General features: G+C 41.7%; 1 protein-coding gene across 1 annotated transcript; it reads left to right on the top strand.

Moving 5' to 3' along the window:
- Nucleotides 1-1,795: 1,795 nt before the first annotated feature.
- zdhhc13 (zinc finger DHHC-type palmitoyltransferase 13) lies at nucleotides 1,796-18,709 on the top strand. Its single transcript, XM_071540126.1, has 17 exons — nucleotides 1,796-1,838; nucleotides 3,316-3,539; nucleotides 6,824-6,946; nucleotides 8,002-8,079; nucleotides 8,889-9,033; nucleotides 9,169-9,233; nucleotides 10,601-10,763; nucleotides 11,765-11,890; nucleotides 11,994-12,127; nucleotides 12,325-12,425; nucleotides 13,077-13,201; nucleotides 13,827-13,889; nucleotides 14,025-14,118; nucleotides 14,457-14,540; nucleotides 14,645-14,802; nucleotides 16,017-16,114; nucleotides 17,114-18,709. Exons 1-17 carry the CDS (start codon nucleotides 1,815-1,817, stop codon nucleotides 17,250-17,252), a joined length of 1,944 nt encoding a protein of 647 aa, XP_071396227.1. The 5' UTR covers nucleotides 1,796-1,814; the 3' UTR covers nucleotides 17,253-18,709.
- Nucleotides 18,710-19,195: the final 486 nt, after the last annotated feature.

The raw sequence follows: 19,195 nt of genomic DNA, 5'->3' as shown, positions 1-19,195 counted from the left end.
GTGAGAAACTGTCGGGATGTCACAGCATTTCCCCTCATCATTTTAAAAACTATAACTATAAATCCCTATATGAATAAAACAGCAATACCATATACAAATCCCATGTTGCGGTCATTAGAGCTACTACTGAGTTTAAACCCCTGTAGGAATATCATAGGGTTATTATAGGGATAGTATAGCCTAGTGATTATTGGCCCCGCTGAAACGGAAGTTAGAGCGTCTTTACCTTCTGTACTGTGACGTATTTCCCAGCGAAACGGAATATTTGAGCGGTGTACAGTTAATATAGAACCTCCTTGGGTGTACAGTTACAAGAGGGATTTAAATTAAATCCTTCGCATCTGATTGGACCGCTAAACAGTGGGCGGGGCTTAGAGTTTAGCGCGATACAGAGCTACAGAGAGAAACGGAGCTACAGAGGACTGTTGGCTCCACACACACCTCCCTCACCTGTTAGATCAGGAGGACAAGGGAGAGATGAATGAATTAGACATCAGCAACATTGTTTTGGAAATGAAAACAAAGTTTTTGCCCACTGATATCCAAACACACATCTCTTCCTATCTCTCTCCATATTGCTCTGTCAGCTACTACGACCCAGAAACGGTGAAGTGCGGCTTTATATGACCGGTGTGGCTAGCTAGAGGTTGAAGAATGATTGATGGGTGGATGTCATGATATTGTTGGTTATTGGTTGGTTATTATTGGTAAGCACACAGCATATTTTGTTTTACAGGAAGAAAACATGATTGGATTTTGATATAAGAATACAAAGAAATTGTTTTTTGTATTTTTTTTTTTGGCATATATTGTTAAATAGATGCACAATATGACCGGGGATGTGATCTAAAAGGGTTAAAAATGCATTTTTCATTTCATCTCGACTTTAAGGCATATTGACATATTCATTGTGTAATAAAAGCTTAACTTCTTACAATGGCACAAGGCGTCAGGTATAGAAACCATTTTAGTGAAATTCTGGAAAAAATGTGCTTCAACATAAATCTTTGATGATCAAATTTATTTTCACTTTTGAATAATAAAGGCGGCAGTAGAAAAGCCTTTGTTGTAGGTGGGACTAAACAAATAGTCCAATCAACTGGAATGTTGAATATCCAGGAAGAAGAAAAGTGTGAAGGAAGAGCTGCGTCAAATCAGCAGAAGTAGTATTTCCGGCATCGCGCTTTTTGCCTCCAAAATAAAAGCAAAGCAGACCTGAGAACCTTTGAAAAAAAAAAAACGGACCTGAACAAGAACACCGGGATACAGCCCCAAGAGTACCTGGCTATCAAGACATCAATACACAGCTCTATATTGACAAGATAGATCAAAGGTGAATTATGGTGAATTAACTTCAGGAAGGGGAAACTTTAAGGATATAAATAACACATATTTGATGGTTCAAACACAAAACACCTTCCAGACAATATATCTACTACCTTAAGTTGTCTGGTATGTTTTGTATTTGACTCACTGTTTACACATTTCTGACAGCCCTGCATAAAGTGTGTAGCAACCACACTGGCCTTCACAATGGTCAGTGGAGGCTGCATTATTATATAGCCAATATGTGTTTAATTGTATGTATGTAACACAACTATGAAATTAAAATTTTCGGGGGGAAACTATTCACGTTTGCCACGGGTAACGTCTCAAATATATTCTTTATTTTCACTTTGGTACTTTATTGCCTTAAAACTTGCTGTTCTTAGAACTTTTATTTTGAAAAGCACATAGCGGAAGTCATGTGGTGATTGCCGCTGGCTTGACGCTGGCCAAAGGCAGGAACTTTCCTCCCCTCCCTTCACAACAAGATGGACTGGAACGAGGACAGTGCTGTAAGTTGATTTATGGTCATTAGCGGCTCGTGTTCCCGGTGTTTGCGGTTTCCTCTTTCAGCTGGCAGCGACCTGTCTGACCCGCTGGGTCCTTAAACTGATCTCCGGTCCGGGTGTTAGCATGAGCTAGCATGCTGTCTAATTTTAGCTAATCGGTAACACGCTGTAACGTTGCCTAACCTGTCTGAGACACATCGACACACACAGCTAACGTTACCTGCAGCTATCAGCGAGCTGAAGTCCGCGTAGTTAACCTGCTACCTGACATTAATTAACCGTCAAACTGGCTAATCTGTTCTGAATCACGACTCAGATCTGGCGATAGCTGATTATCGTCATTAAATTCATTAACGTCCAGTCGTCCACGACACGGAAACTCGTTTTGATTTAATCTGGTTGATATGATGATGAAGCACTGACAGCTAACGCTCATTAAACCCTTTCCGTGTTCGTCAGCTAGCTTCACTGCTATAGCCAGTTTTCTTTAAATATCTGTAATAATGTTATGAAACTGTAACCCCTCCACCCGCTGCTCCGGGCTGTTTGCTAGCAGCCGTTAGCTCCATGTGTTTATTCAGTGTTTATATTAATTTCAGTCGGTTCCCCCAGCCATCTCCTGCGTTTTGCTTTCCCATATGTTGTTACCCGCCTGTCAGTTATATTGTCAGTAGCTTTAGGTGTCTGTCATGATAGAGAACATGAACAACATCAACAGCCTGCAGGCAGGGGCGTGAGAACAGGCACACAAATAACATCCAGCAGACCCCAGGGGCTGAAGAGCTGTTTTAAAGGAATAGTTCACCCCATTTTCTGCTCACCCCCATGTCAGTCAAAACTCAGCCTTCTCACAAACTACTGAAATCAGCGTTTTCTTTTTACAGCTCCAATATAAGCATCAAATGTCCATGAAATTCCTCCATACAGCTAGTGTAGCAACATCGACGTGTTTTGTAGCCAAACGGTTGCATTGTGGGTTCAAAAGTTTAATATTGACTAGGGATTTGCTTATCTTACGATATGACTCGATACGATATGTGGTTCAGGATTCAATACAACCACGATGCGATATAATAAATAAAAGTTAAAGGACAACAAAGTCTGACTGTGCAGAATTATGTTTATTTCTGAGACACAAATCTTTCTAGTGATGTCATTGGCTCGCTTGAATGCAAATAACAGTTTAATACTGTCATTACAAAGTGCAAATAATATAATTTGGATGGAGAGCTTGTGAAATTGTGATGGTCAAGCGCCTCATTTGCGATTACTACAGCAGAATAAAATGGAGCTAATATCGCGATTCATTTTTCTGCCCCACAATACGTATTGTCACATTTTTGTATTGCGATATTTTGAATTTCAATATATCCCTAATTGCTACTATTCACTACCGGTTTCAGCTTTCCAAAAGGACCATGATGATTTCAGACCAAATGTGAAATCCTGATGTGTGTTTTCCCTCTTGTCTGTGTTGCAGAGTCACAGTCACATGGGTGACAACTGTCACCACGGACATGGAGGTCATTCCCACAGCCACGGGCCGAGGGTGGCGGCGTTCAGCGGCATGGCGCACGGCTTCATGCCCGCTTTTCACGGGCAGTTTGGCAAAAACACAGATCAGGTGTTGGAGTCCGGTCAGCAGCCAAAGAAACGTTCACACATGGATGACAGCAGCAGCTGGGACATAGTCAAGGCAACACAGTAAGCACTGAAACATCAGCTCTCTGCGGACTGGTAGAACTGCATAGTCTCCCCATATCATTGTGTTACGGCAGAAATGTTTTAGAAAATAGAAAATTTTAAAAAATGATAACACAGTCTATTTGTATAGTGCTTTCTAGATACGCAGAGACGCTTTACATAGTAAATGAGATACACATAAAACACACAAATGACAATATCAATGAATAAGACTAATAAAAACAATAAATTACAGTTGAATGTTAAGTTGCTCTCTCCTTAGGTGGGTGCTGTATCATCCTGTGTGAAAATTTGTACACCCCTTAGATTTATGCCCCTTTTCGGTGTGCTTTAAAAATAATTCACACATTTTTGTCTTAGATTTGTCTTAAATATCTGATGAACCTTCTATCATCATATTACTCAGACTTCATAGTTCTGGGTTTTAAACAATATTTTAGTTCATCTTTTATTTAATTCTGCATTTTTTGTTAACAAAGCTATCAGATTCCTTCAGTGCGTCTCAGTGGGACTTAAGGACAAAGGATCTATCTAAGTCAGGAAACTTGAGCGGAGCAGTGAGCTGTGTGGTTTAGAGTTCAACCAGCAGGGTTTTTTCAAGGCTGATATTTTTGGACTGAAGCTGCTGATAGCCGATATTTTGTGTCAATATTCAATGTCTTTAAATTTGACCGTGGTCATGCCCAGAAATTCCAAACAATTTAGTGTTTCCCTCAGAATGTTATTCTTGTCCGGTTGGAAGAGCCTTTGAAACAGATCATAACATAACATTGAACATAACAATTTATTACTTGGAGTATGGGACAGTAAAACTATCCCATAAAACAACGACTACTACTACCACTACTACTACGAATCTACTACTACTACTACTACTACTACCACTTCTTCTACTGCTACCACTACCACCACTACTGCTACTACTTCCACTGCTACTACTACTACCACTACTACTACTACTACTACTACTACTACTACTATTACTACTGCTACTACTACTGCTACTACCACTACCATCACTACTACTACGAATCTACTTCTACTGCTACTACTACTACTACTAGCTACTACTACTACAATTACTACTACTACCACCACCACCACTACTACTTCTACTGCTACTACTACTACTACTACTACTACTACTACTACTACTACCTCTACTGCTACCTCTACTGCTACTACTCCCACTACTACCACAAATCTATTTCTACTGCTACTACTACCACTACTACTACTACTACTACTTCTTCTACTGCTACTACTACTACTACTGCTATTACTACTACTACTACTACTACCACCACCACCACCACCACCACCACTACTACTACTACTACTACTTCTACTGCTACTACTACCACTACTACTACCACTATGTGGAATCAGTTCAGGTTCAGTTCTTCCCATAGACAACCAGTGTAGTATTGATCAATTCTACAGTAAATATGTAATAGGGTTGGGCGATAATTCAATATTATCATGTATAGTCTTTAAATGGGGTCATATTGTGTTGAAATTCTGATATTGTAATATCGTGATAACCAATTGTGTTGTCTAAAGTCTAAATGAATGATAACAAACGTATATAAACTCAAATTTCTGAGCAGGAAAAAAAAAGACATTTGCCATATTTTAAGGAATATCGTTGAGATCAACCATATATATACAGTATATCAGGTCAGACAGCTCAACTGAACGTTCCCCACTTGTATTTCCACATATAGTGGGAGGGAAATGATTAATTTCAGAGTATTTCTGTAAATAGTTTGTAGGAAAACACAGTGCACAGAAAGTTAAGGTGTGCACAGACATTAATCAGGCAGACTGTGAGGTTAGAGCGCTGCGGTGTTGACCTCCTTCACTGACTCATGAAAGAGTTTGGGTGCAGCAGAGCGAAGGTCGGTCTTATTGTAAGACCAGGGGAGAGAAAAGAAAAGACTGGAGCTGGATCTTAGGGCGTTTTCACACCTGCACTTTTAGTCCGGTTAAATCGGACTCTGGTTCGTTTTCCCCCGTGGTGCGATTCATATAGCAGGTACAGCAGGTACAGCAGGTACAGCAGGTATAGCATTTTCAAGGCATTTCCTCATGTACAGTCTTGCCTGGTATATTGCCCAGATAATTACAACAGTTATGAGCAAATGCCAACTCTGCCGTTGCTCCATGTTGCATAGCAAAGTGCACTAGTCCAGAACACAGGACCTTCTTCCTGTATTTACTTTCTTGCTCCCGCCCCAGACACATCTGACCAATAAGCGGAGTGAACGTTCTCACGTGGTTTGTAGTGATGCATTTTGGTTCGCTTGGATTTTTCTCTGTGTGAAAAGCAACCGAAACAAGGGGAAAACGCTCCAAGTTTACAAACTCATCAACTGATTCGGACCAGAGCAAACAAACTATAGGTGTGAAAATGCCCTTGGTCTCAGAAGCTCCTCCTCTGTTTGCAGTTCGGTGGAGTCGACATGATGTGCTGTGTTTCTACAGTCTGACAATCTGATTCACTCTGATTCGCGTTTCTGATAATTCATAATGTGTAAATGTATGTGTTTTATCTGTTTGCTAAGCTGATGATGCATAGCTGATTGTATAGCAGACATTAAATGTAGCAACTTAATGTTAAGAACTCTCTCAGCTTAATAATGATACATTTGAGTTTGTTTTTGTTATTTCCAAATGCCACCAATTGCAACTTTTAAAATAATTCATGCTAATCTTTGTGACCTGGCAGATACTATGAAACCGGCTGCTCAGTATATTTGTCTCAGCAAAGTGGGAGAGATTATTTAACTCACTGGAGTCCAGTTGACTTGCCAGATCAATTTTAAGGCTTTGATTGGTTGTTGATTTGATTGATTATCTCTGAAGCAATAAATGGCTTGGCCCCATATGTACTGAAGCATAGTCACACATCGGCAGTTCAGTCGAAGCTCTTTTGACTGTTCCAGAGTCCAGATCAAAGACAAAATGTGATCAGGTATTTGTGATCAGGACCTTTAAACTTTGGAACAAGCTGCCAGAGAAAATGTGATAAGAAAACTATGTATCTTCTTTTAAGACACAATTGAAAACAATTTTTTATGGACTTGCATTCAGCTTTGAACTTGTTATAGCTCCCATTATGCTGTAGCAGTAGTATTATTCATTTATTGGGAGTTGAATTTTTTTGTTATGTTTGGTTTTGTTGTGTTTATTTTGAAATACTTTTAAAGTGTAAGAAAAAGTATCAGTGTAGTTCTTCTTGCTGTTGCTGTTTCTAAGTGTTTCCTCTGTCCTGGTTTCAGGTTCGGCATCCTGGAGCGCTGTAAGGAGCTGGTGGAGGCAGGATATGATGTCAGACAGCCGGATAAAGAGAACGTCTCTCTGCTGCACTGGGCCGCCATCAACAACCGCTCAGAAATGGTCAAGTAAGAGCTGCTGCACATATCACACACAACCAGCATGAAGTAATCTATGACTTTTATGAGGTCCCTGACACAGTTTACGGTGGCCTGTAATGGACAGAAACAACATTTTTACAATAGAGAGGAGTAGTGATGGGACGATATATCGAAATTCAATATATATCGCAATACAAAAATGTGACAATACGTATTGTGGGGCAGAAAAATGAATGGTGATATCAGCTCCATGTTATTCTGCTGCAGTAATCACAAATGAGACGCTTGACCATCACAGTTTCACAAGCTCTCCATCCAAATTATATTATTGTCACTTGGTAATGACATTTTTAAATTGTTGTTTACATTCTAGCAAGACAATGCCATCGCTAGAAAGATTTGTGTCTCAGAAATAAACATAATTCTGCACAGTCAGACTTTGTTGTCATTTAACTTTTATTTATTATATCGTATCGTGGTTGTATTGAATCCTGAATCCCATATCGCTTACTGAATCGTAGCGTGAGATAAGCAGATCGTCCCCTCACTAGAGAGGAGTCAACTAGTTAATTAGAGCAGAGATCCAACAGAAACATCTAGTGAAAAGCTGATATATCACCATGCTAAATACTGGAATATTAAAACAGCTTTGGCATTTCCTGTCTTGGCTTGAGAACGAGATGTGTCGCCCTTTTTTGGAAGAGTGGATGGTGGTTTTTGTTCCAAAACAGACTACAGGCTGGAAAGTGAGTTTTGAAACCCAGAAATCTGTGCAGCTGGCCAAGTAATTATTGAATCATTGGTGTTTGATTTGGTAATTAGAGCTAATATCACAATTAATTTTTCTGCCCCACAATACGTATTCTCACATTTTTGCATTGCGATATATTGAACTTCGATATAACGTCCCATCCCAAAAACACATACAAAGAGAACAAAAAGAACACAAAGAGATGACTGAAATACAACCAACACAATTTAAAATAACAGCAGCCTCCAACTTGAAATGTTCTAGACTGTTGGAAAGCGGTGACTTGTTGTAATTGCAGTTTGGTTGCTGTACCTTCCCTTCTCTCTGGCAGGTATTACATGTCTAAAGGGGCAGTGATAGACCAGCTGGGAGGAGACCTGAACTCCACTCCACTGCACTGGGCCATCAGGTGAATATGACCATGGAGGGATTCACTGCTGCTGCAGCTGGGTGTTCTGTTCTGTGTCTGGATCTGTCTGTCCAACACCGCTGGTCTGATTTTGATGAAACTTTGGGGACGATGCATCTTGTTACTGATTGGCCCAAGGGCTGCCTGCATCATTTGTGGGGGACAACATGCTTACTTGTTTATGAAGTATTCAGTTATTAGCAGAGGTGGAGACCCAAGTCACATGACTTGGACTGAAACCTGCAGATACCCTGTATTTATTGATTTATTTGTTTATAAAGTGACATTTTTTATTCCCCCACATCTGTCAGAACTCTAGCCAAAACATATAGAGGTGGGGATTGGAGTCACATGACTTGGACTTGAGTCACAATTTTAATTGCTTGAGACTTTGACTTGATGCATGAAGAGAAGACTTGAGACTTGACTCGACTTGGGATCTAGTGACTTGAGACTTGACTTTGATGACTTGAAAAGGTTTCTAACCTCTAAGTCTAAAGTGAATTTGTATGGAATGATTGAATTTATTGAAGTTGAAACTGATTATAGAAATCAAACTCATGATGCTCTTACCAAGTTTTTATCCTATTAAAACCATATTGCATTGAAAAATCCTAGATATTAAGTTTTCTTTAAGATATTAAATTGATACTGGACTCTTGATTTGTTCTGACTTGACTTGGTGTTCTGCATTTAGACTTGAGGCTTGACGTTAATGACATGGACTTGACTTGGTAATCTACACTTAGACTTGGCTCTTGACTTGAGACTTGTGCCTCAAGACTGTGGTGCTTGTTGTCCCCGGACAGGCAGGGCCACCTCTCCATGGTGATCCAGCTGCTGAGGTTCGGAGCGGACCCGTCGATCGCAGACGGAGAAGGTTACCGCAGTCTGCACCTCGCCATCCTCTTCCAGCACATGGCCATAGCAGCGTATCTGATGGCTAAGGGACAGGTACTGAACACTCTGCTCTGCCACATTCTCTGTCCCACTCCCTGTTGTTGTAACTCTCAGCTCATTTGTATAAATGTTTTTTTTTCCTTCTGATTTCCCTGGTGATTATCCTCTCATTTGCCTCTCTGTTTCCAGGAAGTCGACGGCCCCGACTGCAACGGACAGACACCACTGATGTTAGCAGCGCAGAAGATTATTGGGTAAGCAACTTGCTCCTTTACAGATATGCTATTAACCCCATTTGTTTCAAGTTAAAATGTAAATACGAGGAATGGTGGAGTTGTCACGCTGGTGCCATTTTTACTCGGTATTGCTTCCCTCCTCAACACCGGCCATACCGGTTATACTGCCTTTCGCCACTAGAGGGTGGTCTAAGTGCTATCAGAGTCAGGAAAACGAAATCAAACTTAAAATTCTATTTTCTGGATTACAAAATAACGGTGTTCCCAGTGTGGGGCTATTTACAATAGATCTGCATCTGAAAAGTATCACCCACACACATTCTAGTGTGTGTGTGTGTGTGTGTGTGTGTGTATTTTAACTAGTGTGACTGGTGTGTGTATTAGTCAAATAGAAAAGGTGGGAAACCGTATAACGCACAAAACAAGTAGTTTATTTGCTACTAATAGTGCTGAGAAATGCAAGCATTTCAAAGTAATACATTAACACAAATATAGGCTTGGTTTAGCAGCTGCTCAGCAACTGAGTAACTGCTGAACTACTTGTTTTGTGCATTATAATATTATAAAATATATTTTCTATTTTATGTTCTCTGATCCATTTGGAACCGATTTTTCCGCTGCCTCTTTTTGTGGATTCGTATGTGGTTTCACGGACAGGGATTAAGCCTAGTCCTAGACCAGTGGTTCTCAACGTGGGGTCCGGGGACCACCAGGGGTCCTTGAGGGCATTCCAGGGGGTCCCCAGCAAATTGATGAATTGTTAAACTTCATTATTTTGTCATTTTAGAATGACTATTTTGATAATAGTTTCACTGTTATCTCTCTACCTACAGTACAGATAGTCATGGAATTCTATACAAAATCATATCTGACAATAAAAAATATTCTCAGATTTGGGTCTGACACAAAAAATCTTGTCAAATGGGGGTCCGTGGCCCTAATGTGGACTAAATTGGGGGTCCATGATATGAAAACGGTTGAGAACCACTGTCCTAGACTATCGACGATATCCATTGAAACAGTCCTTAAGGCTTAATCCCTGTATGCAAAACCAGCCCATTATCTTTTACAGTGGCTGGAATGCATCCTTTGATTTCTTCTTTACCTTGAATAGAAAAAATGTCTTTAATTGTGTGAACTTGATAAAGATCAGCTGTTGCTATGTAAGCTGCTTGCTTGCTGGTAACGGCTGCTGCTCACTTTCCGTTTCCATCAACACAGTTTGCACTTATTGTGTATTGTTGTGTCATGTTGAGGAACTGCCAGTTATTTCCTCATCACGAGTCTATTGGTGTGTAGGCCGGGTTTAATTAGCTAATTCATTTGCTTTATGTCGGTGTACAAAGAGGTGTTAAAAAGTAAACCTGGTTCCTGTTGTGTTCCAGACCGGAGCCGACCAACTTCTTAATCAAGAACAATGCGTCGGTGAGCGCGGTGGACAAGGTGAACAGGAACACTCCGCTGCACTGTGCCGTGCTGGCGGGAAACGTAGACGCCACTCACATCCTGCTGGAGGCCGGCGCCAGCGTGGACGCAGAGAACATCAACGTGAGTCCCAACAGAACCGACAGAACCCACTGACAGACAGGAGGGTCCAGCAGGCTTCACTCTGCGTTCACACTGTTCGGTCCATTCACTCCCTGTAGAGCGACTAGGGAAACTCGGCCGATGTGGACGACCGACGAGCTCGTCACCCGAGAAAAGCCGGACTTTTGGTAGTCATCGGTCGTCAACGGCTAAACCCGATTTCCGCGCTTCTTTGTTTCCCTGCCGATGTGATTTAGTTTCATGAACAACAGTTCAGCCTGGCAAAATGGATGAGAAGTTGATTCCAGCCATTCAAAACTTCCAGTTCTCTACAACTGTCATTTGAAAGACTACAAGAATGAACATTTCAAAAACAATCCTTGGAGAACTGTTGCACCCATTGTTTGGGTCGATAGTAAGCTCTGAAGTCATTTTTTTTTACATCTTGAGACAGATATATGCCTTTTTTTCTTGTTTATTTTTGGTTAATGCTATCTAAATAGCACTTGCGAGCTAGCAGTGGTTAGGACTGGGCGATATATTGTATAATATTGATATTGTGATATGAGACTAGATGTCATCTGGGATTTTGGTTATCATAAAGAGTAAAATGAACAATGATTGGCTTTACCTTCTTATCATATCCATATTACTTATTACTGATTACTAATGATGATTACTAATTTTCTAAATTTTCTTGTGTGTAAATATCTTATGAAAGCATGGCTACTCATCCCCAAAATATCGTATCATATCGAAGTATTCAGTCTAAAATATTGTGATATCTGATTTTTTCAGCCCTCATCAAAGTGATGTAACGTTATGAAAAGCAATACCAAAACAGTGAAAAAGTCTGAAAAGAAGTCAGTCAGTCAGAATAGAGCGACCCACAGCCAGCTTGCTGTCAGTGTGAACTCGGGTCAGACGCAGCGATGCTACAGAAACCTCTTGTTGCTTGTACAGATTTTAAAGTGAACACACCACGACAGCTGACAGCTGTGTGTCGCCTGTCTCTCCCTCAGGGCCACACCCCCATCGACCTGGCCCACCAGGTGCACAGCCCGCTGCTCATCCACATGCTGAACCACATCAAACAGGAGAGGATCCGCTCCAGCTCCCGCTGCCTTCGGATAGTCAACAGATACCGGGTACAAGAACCTTAAAACCCCTGCTCACACATCAGCAAAAGTCTGGACCGATCCGCAGAAAATTTCCTCTTCTTCTAATGCCCTCCTGTTTACATTTTTCCAGGTGTTTCTGCAGTTTTTGCTGTGCGTTGCTGTGTTTGGAAGCGTGGGCGCCATAGTGGATATGAACTCTGAGTCCTGGCTGCTCAAAGGCATCCTGCTAGCCTGTGTGATCGGTGTGGTCAACCTCGCCTCAAGGTGAGAACGGATTTCCACTGAACTGTTCTTTTGACACTTCTTCATTTAGTCTAGGAGGAGAAAAATGAAATAGCTGTATGGAGTCCACCTCTTGTTCTGCTCATGTACTCCTTCTGCTGCCAGCCAGATATATATTACACGTTTCACAAAAGTGTTGCTCATCACTGAATGAGAAACGTTTGTCTGTGTCTCAACAGGAATTTTCCAGGTCCAGCCTTCCAGTCTCTCCTCCCGGCGTCAGCTCTCATGGCTTCAGTCTTCTGGATGCTCGTCACCTGGTGCCTCTGGTTCCTGCCAGATATCCTTTAACTCTCAGGCCTTCACAACCACTGGTGTCAGTCCCTCAGAATCAAAGAGCGAGGGCTTCTTTCTAGAGCCGCCATTTTGCACCAAGAGACGTTCAAACAATCATACAGGGAGAAATCCATCGGAGAAGAGGAGAGAGATCAATTTCTCCACCCACAGGAGCAGGAGAGAGACCAGAATGCACTGCAGCAGAGAGACAAGTTTGGGTTTGAGGAAGGGTTGCGGCCACAATCATAGACATCACTTCTTTGGAGGTTGTTGAAAGGCATTCTGGGAAAACATAGGAAGTCACTAACTGAAGTAGAAGTAGATGAGGCAGGTTGACAATACTTAATCACAAAATAACTTCTAGAATTCACCGAACATAACAGATTGATGATATATAACTATGTACGAGGATCTGAGGGGGGATTATTCCTTTAAGGGAGAGTCGACAGTTCAGTCAAGTTTTAGCAACTTTTAAGGAAGTGAAGAGTGATGGGAAGTGGTCCAGAGAGAGAGGAGACTGCAGAGGATGTGAACCTGTGCGGTCACATACCTGACCTGCTCAGCAGCCTGACTTCCCTGCCGTTAGACTTGGGGTTTGATATTTTAGCCTGTTGGTCAAGCTGATGAGAGAGAGCTTCTTAACCTTTGACCCCACATGGACCCAGCGCTACAGTTCAGGTGCTGTTCACCGTCAACGCCACCGCCCTGCTCTACTACTACCTCCGCACCTGCAGGACCGACCCTGGCTTCGTCAAGGCCACCGAAGAAGAGAAAAAAATGGTAGGACGGGCATTAAGAGTTGAAAACTGAATAATATTGAATATTAGTACACAGCTTTGTTGCATCCTCGGTTCTGACCAATGAATGCATTCTGCAGTCTTTTTTTTTTTTTTGAGTGACTGACGGCTGTTTCACATCAGACCAGGTCACTATGTAGTCAAGAAGTCTGGTCAATTTCACTGATTTCTAATCAAATTAACTAGAGACACCTTGAAGCAAAAAGTTAAAGCAAAAAATTGGTGCAGGTTAGCACAGACAAACACTCAGCTAACCGAGGTTAGAAACATGGAAAACAAATTCCATTATTACTTTTAATTTATTCAGAGAGCAAGAAACTTTTGATTAGAGGCTGACCAGCAATCTGACTGGATTTGTTTATGTTTCTATGGTTACAGTTCTGCTACAGTGTCACATGGATGCTAGCTGCAGATATTTCTATGGATAGTCTCAATATTTTCTTTCAAGTGATGAATGCCTTTGGTAGGCAGCTGTGTAATAAGCAGGATAATGGACAGAGAGCCTCTGCTTCATGTCAGGGTCTTGATTCTTGATTGGGCTTATTTTGTGATGATGTGGACTCCTGTTTGTTTACATAATTGACATGTTTTTTTTCCTCTTCTCTCAGAATGTGTTGATGTTGGCCGAGGCCGGCTGTCTGGACCCCAGGATCTTCTGCACATCTTGTATGGTGAGGCTCTGCAGGGACCGACACACATCAAACACACATCTTCACGTTAACAACACAGAGAGCCGTCCAGACCAGGAATAGAGACGCATGGACTGAACAACCAGCAGCGTTTCACATTGTTTTGTCGTTTCACAGATAAAGAAACCCATGAGAACCAACCACTGCTTCACCTGCGACGCCTGTGTGGCGAAGCAGGACCATCACTCCATCTGGACCAACAGCTGCATCGGTGAGACAGACTGGCTCCATGCAATACCTTGCTGCTAGTATTGTGTACCCGGCTTATCACTTGTTTATATACTTCTAATTTTTCCTTTTAATTTCTTCCTTTTAATCTGTCAGCTTTCTACTTTTCAATTTCTTCTATCTCTCCCATCTCGACTCCTGTACAATATCTGTCTCAAGATGTTACATTGTACATTTTTGACTGATTTAGAGGGACATATTACAATTTGACAAGTTATTAATTTATCCAACATTTATTACAGTATCAGTTTCTACAGGATTGAAGATTTGAATACATTCTGCTGTCTAACAAACCACCATGTTGTGTTTCTTCTCCATCAGGAGCGAGGAACCATCACTACTTCGTTCTCTTCTTGTTCTCCCTCCTGATGATGGGAGTCTGGATGTTCTACGGCTGTCTCGTGTGTGAGTGAGCCAACACAAGCACAAGCATCTACTCTACAGTTTTGTGTTTCCCATGCGGCCCTCATGCTCATGTCTGTCTGTGTGTGTGTGTGTGTGTGTGTCAGACTGGTCGAGCCGCTGTCCCCTGCGGTACGAGGAGCAGGGCCTGTGGGGCGTGGTGTCGGCCGCGGTGGGCTGCTCCCCCTGGGTGCTCAGCGTCTTCTGCCTGGCCTTCTACCACACATCCTGGTCCTCCGTCATCCTGCTGCTGCAGCTCTACCAGGTCAGAGAGAGAGAGAGAGTGTGTGTGTCAGGACTGCAGACAAAATACATTTCATTAATTTTGGTTTTCTGCCATACATTTTACCTCTACCAAGAGGTGTCAGAGGTCCTGTCCCTATCCACAAATGGATTCAAAATGTTTTTTTTTACTATGGCCACACTGATCCATCAGAAAACAGAATTATTGATGATAGATTTGTGTGTGTTGGTTTATTTTGAGCGTCAACATGGCAGCGAGGCAGAAGAACAGGAAGATTTGCTCATAATGGAGCTACTTGATAGAAAAAAGAAGAAACAGACTCTACAGAATAAACTCAATAAGAAACTGAGCTGGAAAACCTCCAGTCATCCCAATGTTACTCCAGGCTCTCTTTGTTTTATCTTTGTTTTGGTCAGACCGTCGTCTCTGTGTTCGCCGCTAGTTTTTCCAAAACAAACGTAGGAAGGCCTCTGATTGGCTAAAGGGACGGTGACAAATCAGCTCTCATTGAAACTGAATTGAAATGAATGGAGACGGACAGACACAACAGATCAGTGTGGCTGCAGCCTGAGAATGATTTTATTGGTTGTACTGCCTTTTTAATGTTACAGAGTAATTCAGTGTTTCAGCTGACTAGGGCTGCAACTAACGATTATTTTCATTGTCGATTAATCTGTTGATTATTTTCTCGATTAATCGATTAGTTGTTTGGTCTATAAAATGTCAGAAAATGGTGAAAAATGTGGATCAGTGTTTCCCAAAGCCCAAGATGATGTCCTCAAATGTCTTGTTTTGTCCACAACCCAAAGATATTCAGTTTACTGTCATAGAGGAGGAAAGAAACCAGGAAATATTCACATTTAAGAAGCTTGAATGTTGAATTTTGATGTAATTTTCTTAAAAAATTACTCAAATCAATTTATCGATTATCAAAATAGTTGGCGATTAATTTAATAGTTGACAACTAATCGATTAATCGATTAATCGTTGCAGCTCTACAGCTGACAGATATCTTTTGTAAACCTGTGATGTAGCTGATAACCTACTAATATCATGGAAGTTAGACGATTGAATTCCAGACAGGAAAAGTCGGGGAATTTGGTAAACTGTCTGCAGAGGTCAGGGATTATCAGGGAATACCAATGGTTCACATCACAGGAATATAGCAGATTGGTATATTTATACTTTATATTTTCCAACTGTGACTAAAGCGTCTCTTTCCTTTGTGTCTCCAGATTGCGTTCCTGGGCCTGACCACAGCAGAGAGGACCAGCCTGACGCAACACCAGAGGAAACTCCCACAATCCATCTCTCTGAGACAGAACCCCTACAAGTGAGTTCAGATAGCCGAGCCTTTCTTATTCACCGTGTTTCTGAAGAGTATGTTGGGCAGCTTGCAAAACATGCTTCTTCATCTTAAACTGTTGTATAACCGCCTACTACTGGATTTCATGGACCAAAGATTACATGCACCGCAGTCTGGCATGGCTGACCGCTGAGGCTAAATTAACATCCAGCCTTCTCATATTTGCCCGAAATGCAATAGTAGATGGAAAACCGGACTTCTTCACAGAACAGCTTGTACAGACAGGTCTAAAGCACAATCATCAAACTAGACAGGTCAGCATGGGTCATCTTGAACTTCCAAAGCCAAAAACAAATCAACTTAAAAACTCAGTCATTTATAGAGCCTCCAGCCAGTGGAGCTCATTGCCTACACACATTAAATAAATCAGAAGCAAATACCTATTCAAAAAATCACTCAAACAGAAACTAATGAGAGGCCACACAACAAGAATGATAATAATAAACTTTATTTGTATAGCACCTTTCATACAAGAAATGCAGCTCAAAGTGCTTTACAACAAAGAAATTACATGCATGAAAATAGACATAGAATGAGCATAACATAAGATGGAAGATAAAACCCACTAAATGATAATAAAAATAAAGTTAAGAAATAGAGTACATAGAATGCATAAAATCAAGTAAAAATGCCACCTGCTATGATGTTTTGTTTGGGATTTCAACTCATTAGTTTGTCTGATAACCTCTGTACATGCATTGGCTAAGTTATCTGATATTTTGATTACTTGACCTTTTAATTATGTAATTGTTTCTAGACTGACGGGGTGTCAGTCGAAGTTTGTATGTCTGTATGCTGTCAGTGTTTGTATAATTTTATGTGGACCCCAGGAAGACTAGCAACCGTTGTAGTGGAAGCTAATGGGGTTCCAAATAAAGAATAAAGATTACCTGCACCGAACCACATCCGTGCTGATATACAGTATAACATGTGATTGTTGCTTACTGAATCCCTCTCTGTCTGCAGTCTGGGTGTTGTGAGGAACCTGGTGTCCTTCTTCCAGCTGCGGTGCTGCGGACTCTTCAAGCCGGCAGTCATCGACTGGACCCAGCAGTTCCCTCCGGGCCGAGACCAGCACATGTTCGGACCCCCCGACATGGTCTGACCCCTTCCCCCCTCAGACCCCCGCCCCACCCCGCCCCCCAACAGGGTCAGGGGTCAGATTCTACAGTGGTTCTGGACCAAAAGCACAGAGCTTATTTATTTATTTTTTTACTCTTCGGCTCCTGGTGAAGAGAGACCACTCTGCTACAGAGGGAGGAAACACGAGGCGATGTGTAGTGATTGTTTTGTTCAGTTGCTCTTTGTACAGACTGCTGCTGCCTTATACTTGACCAGAAGAAGTGAAATGAAAAAATCACAGATGTTTTAGTTTGGGTGAGTTTAACTCGACCTTTAAAGGCCTAAATTGTATATGAAGTTTTTAATTGTTTTTTATAAATGCGTCAAGCCTATTTTTATCATGGTTTCTGGAGAACGGATCTTTCTAAATGTATATGTTTTCTGACTTTTGTAAAAGAGGCATGCGTTTAATAATGAATGACCACTATAGTACTCTGATATAGCAATGTTGTGCCTGTCTTTTTAAAGGTCTGTGGAACTTTGGTAGCACCTTGGGTTGTGTGTCTTCCTCCATGATAAAACCCCCAAAATCAGTGATTCTGTGATCTGTTGTTCCGGTTGAGGAGATTGGAGAAAAAAAGTGAGACTCGTTTTTCATATATTGTCAGAATCTGCTTTGTCAGAGTCCTGTCTCCCACTTTTTTTTTGCCTATTTACAATTGGTAAACGTATTATTTTCTTTGTTCCATTGGCATAAGTTTCCTCCGACCAGATTTCGGTGTTCCACTTGTTCAAACTTATGTTAATAAACATAAAGAAAGAGATTCACTTAAAAACAATTCAGCAGCATGACTAGTTTTTTTTATATATTGTCAGAATCTGCTTTGTCGGCGTTCCTTTATGTGCTAGAAGTGTGATTTTCAGACTGTTCCTCCATACAATGGCAGTGAATGGAGAGAGAAAAAAAACCCAATTCTCCAGTCTCCTCTAACAGATCACAGAATCACTGATTTGGGGGTTTTATCATGGAGGAAGATACACAACCCAAGACACTACCAGAGTTCAGCAGACCTTTAACTGGCTCTCTGTAGACTCACAGTGCATGCGGTCTCACAGCAGCTGTTTCCCCTTTAAGAAACCTGTGTCCTCCTGCTTCTCCATTCAGATAGTCCTCTGCTCTGTTGAAAACACACATCATGTACTCAGTCTGTGCTAAGGACAGTCCTGTCTCTCAGCAGCCTTAAGTGTCCTGTCCGGAGAGGCGACGGGTCACTGTCTGTGCTTTAGGTATCGGTAAGTCACAGCGTTTGTTTTTAGGTATTGGATGTTTTTGTCTGATACGTCAGTAGCCACAGAGAGCTTTGTGCCATCAGGTCGCTGCACTGGATACTGCAAGAAATAAATGCAAGGATGTTTTTTCACTTTTTGGTTTTTGCATGACTGTGTTCTTTTCATTCAAAACTCGTCACTTGGAACGTTAAAAAACATTTTTATTTCCTGGAAAACCCTTTGTAGGAATGTTGCCATTGTGACCTGAGAATCTGCAGGTTTTCATTTATAACTACTACAATTTATAACCTCCTCCTCTCCTTGTCTCCTCTCCTTGTCTCCTTGTCTCCTCTCCTCTCTCCTCTCCTTGTCTCCTCTCTCCTCTCCTTTCCTCTCCTCCTCTCCTCTCCTTGTCTCCTCTCCTCTCTCCTCTCCTTGTCTCCTCTCCCTTCCTCTCCTCCTCTCCTCTCCCCTCTCCTCGTCTCCTCTCCTTGTCTCCTCTCCTCTCTCCTCTCTGTCTCCTCTCCTCTCCTCTCCTTGTCTCCTCTCATTTCCTCTCCTCTTCTCCTGTCCTCTCCTTTCCTTGTCTCCTCTCTCCTCCTCTCCTCTCCTCTCTCCTCCTCTCCTCTCCCTGTCTCCTCTTCTCCTCTCCTCTCCTCCTCTCCTCTCCATGGTGGGACACACAAACCGCTCTCCAATTATAGTAGTGGGATACAA

The sequence above is a fragment of the Centroberyx affinis genome, unplaced genomic scaffold (assembly GCF_046629955.1).
Source record: "Centroberyx affinis isolate AG114_WGS23_722 - 3 ecotype Tasmania unplaced genomic scaffold, CSIRO-AGI_Caff_v1 ptg003565l_1, whole genome shotgun sequence".
Classification (NCBI taxonomy): Eukaryota; Metazoa; Chordata; class Actinopteri; order Beryciformes; family Berycidae; genus Centroberyx; species Centroberyx affinis.
This window is presented reverse-complemented; position numbering and strand designations above follow the sequence as displayed.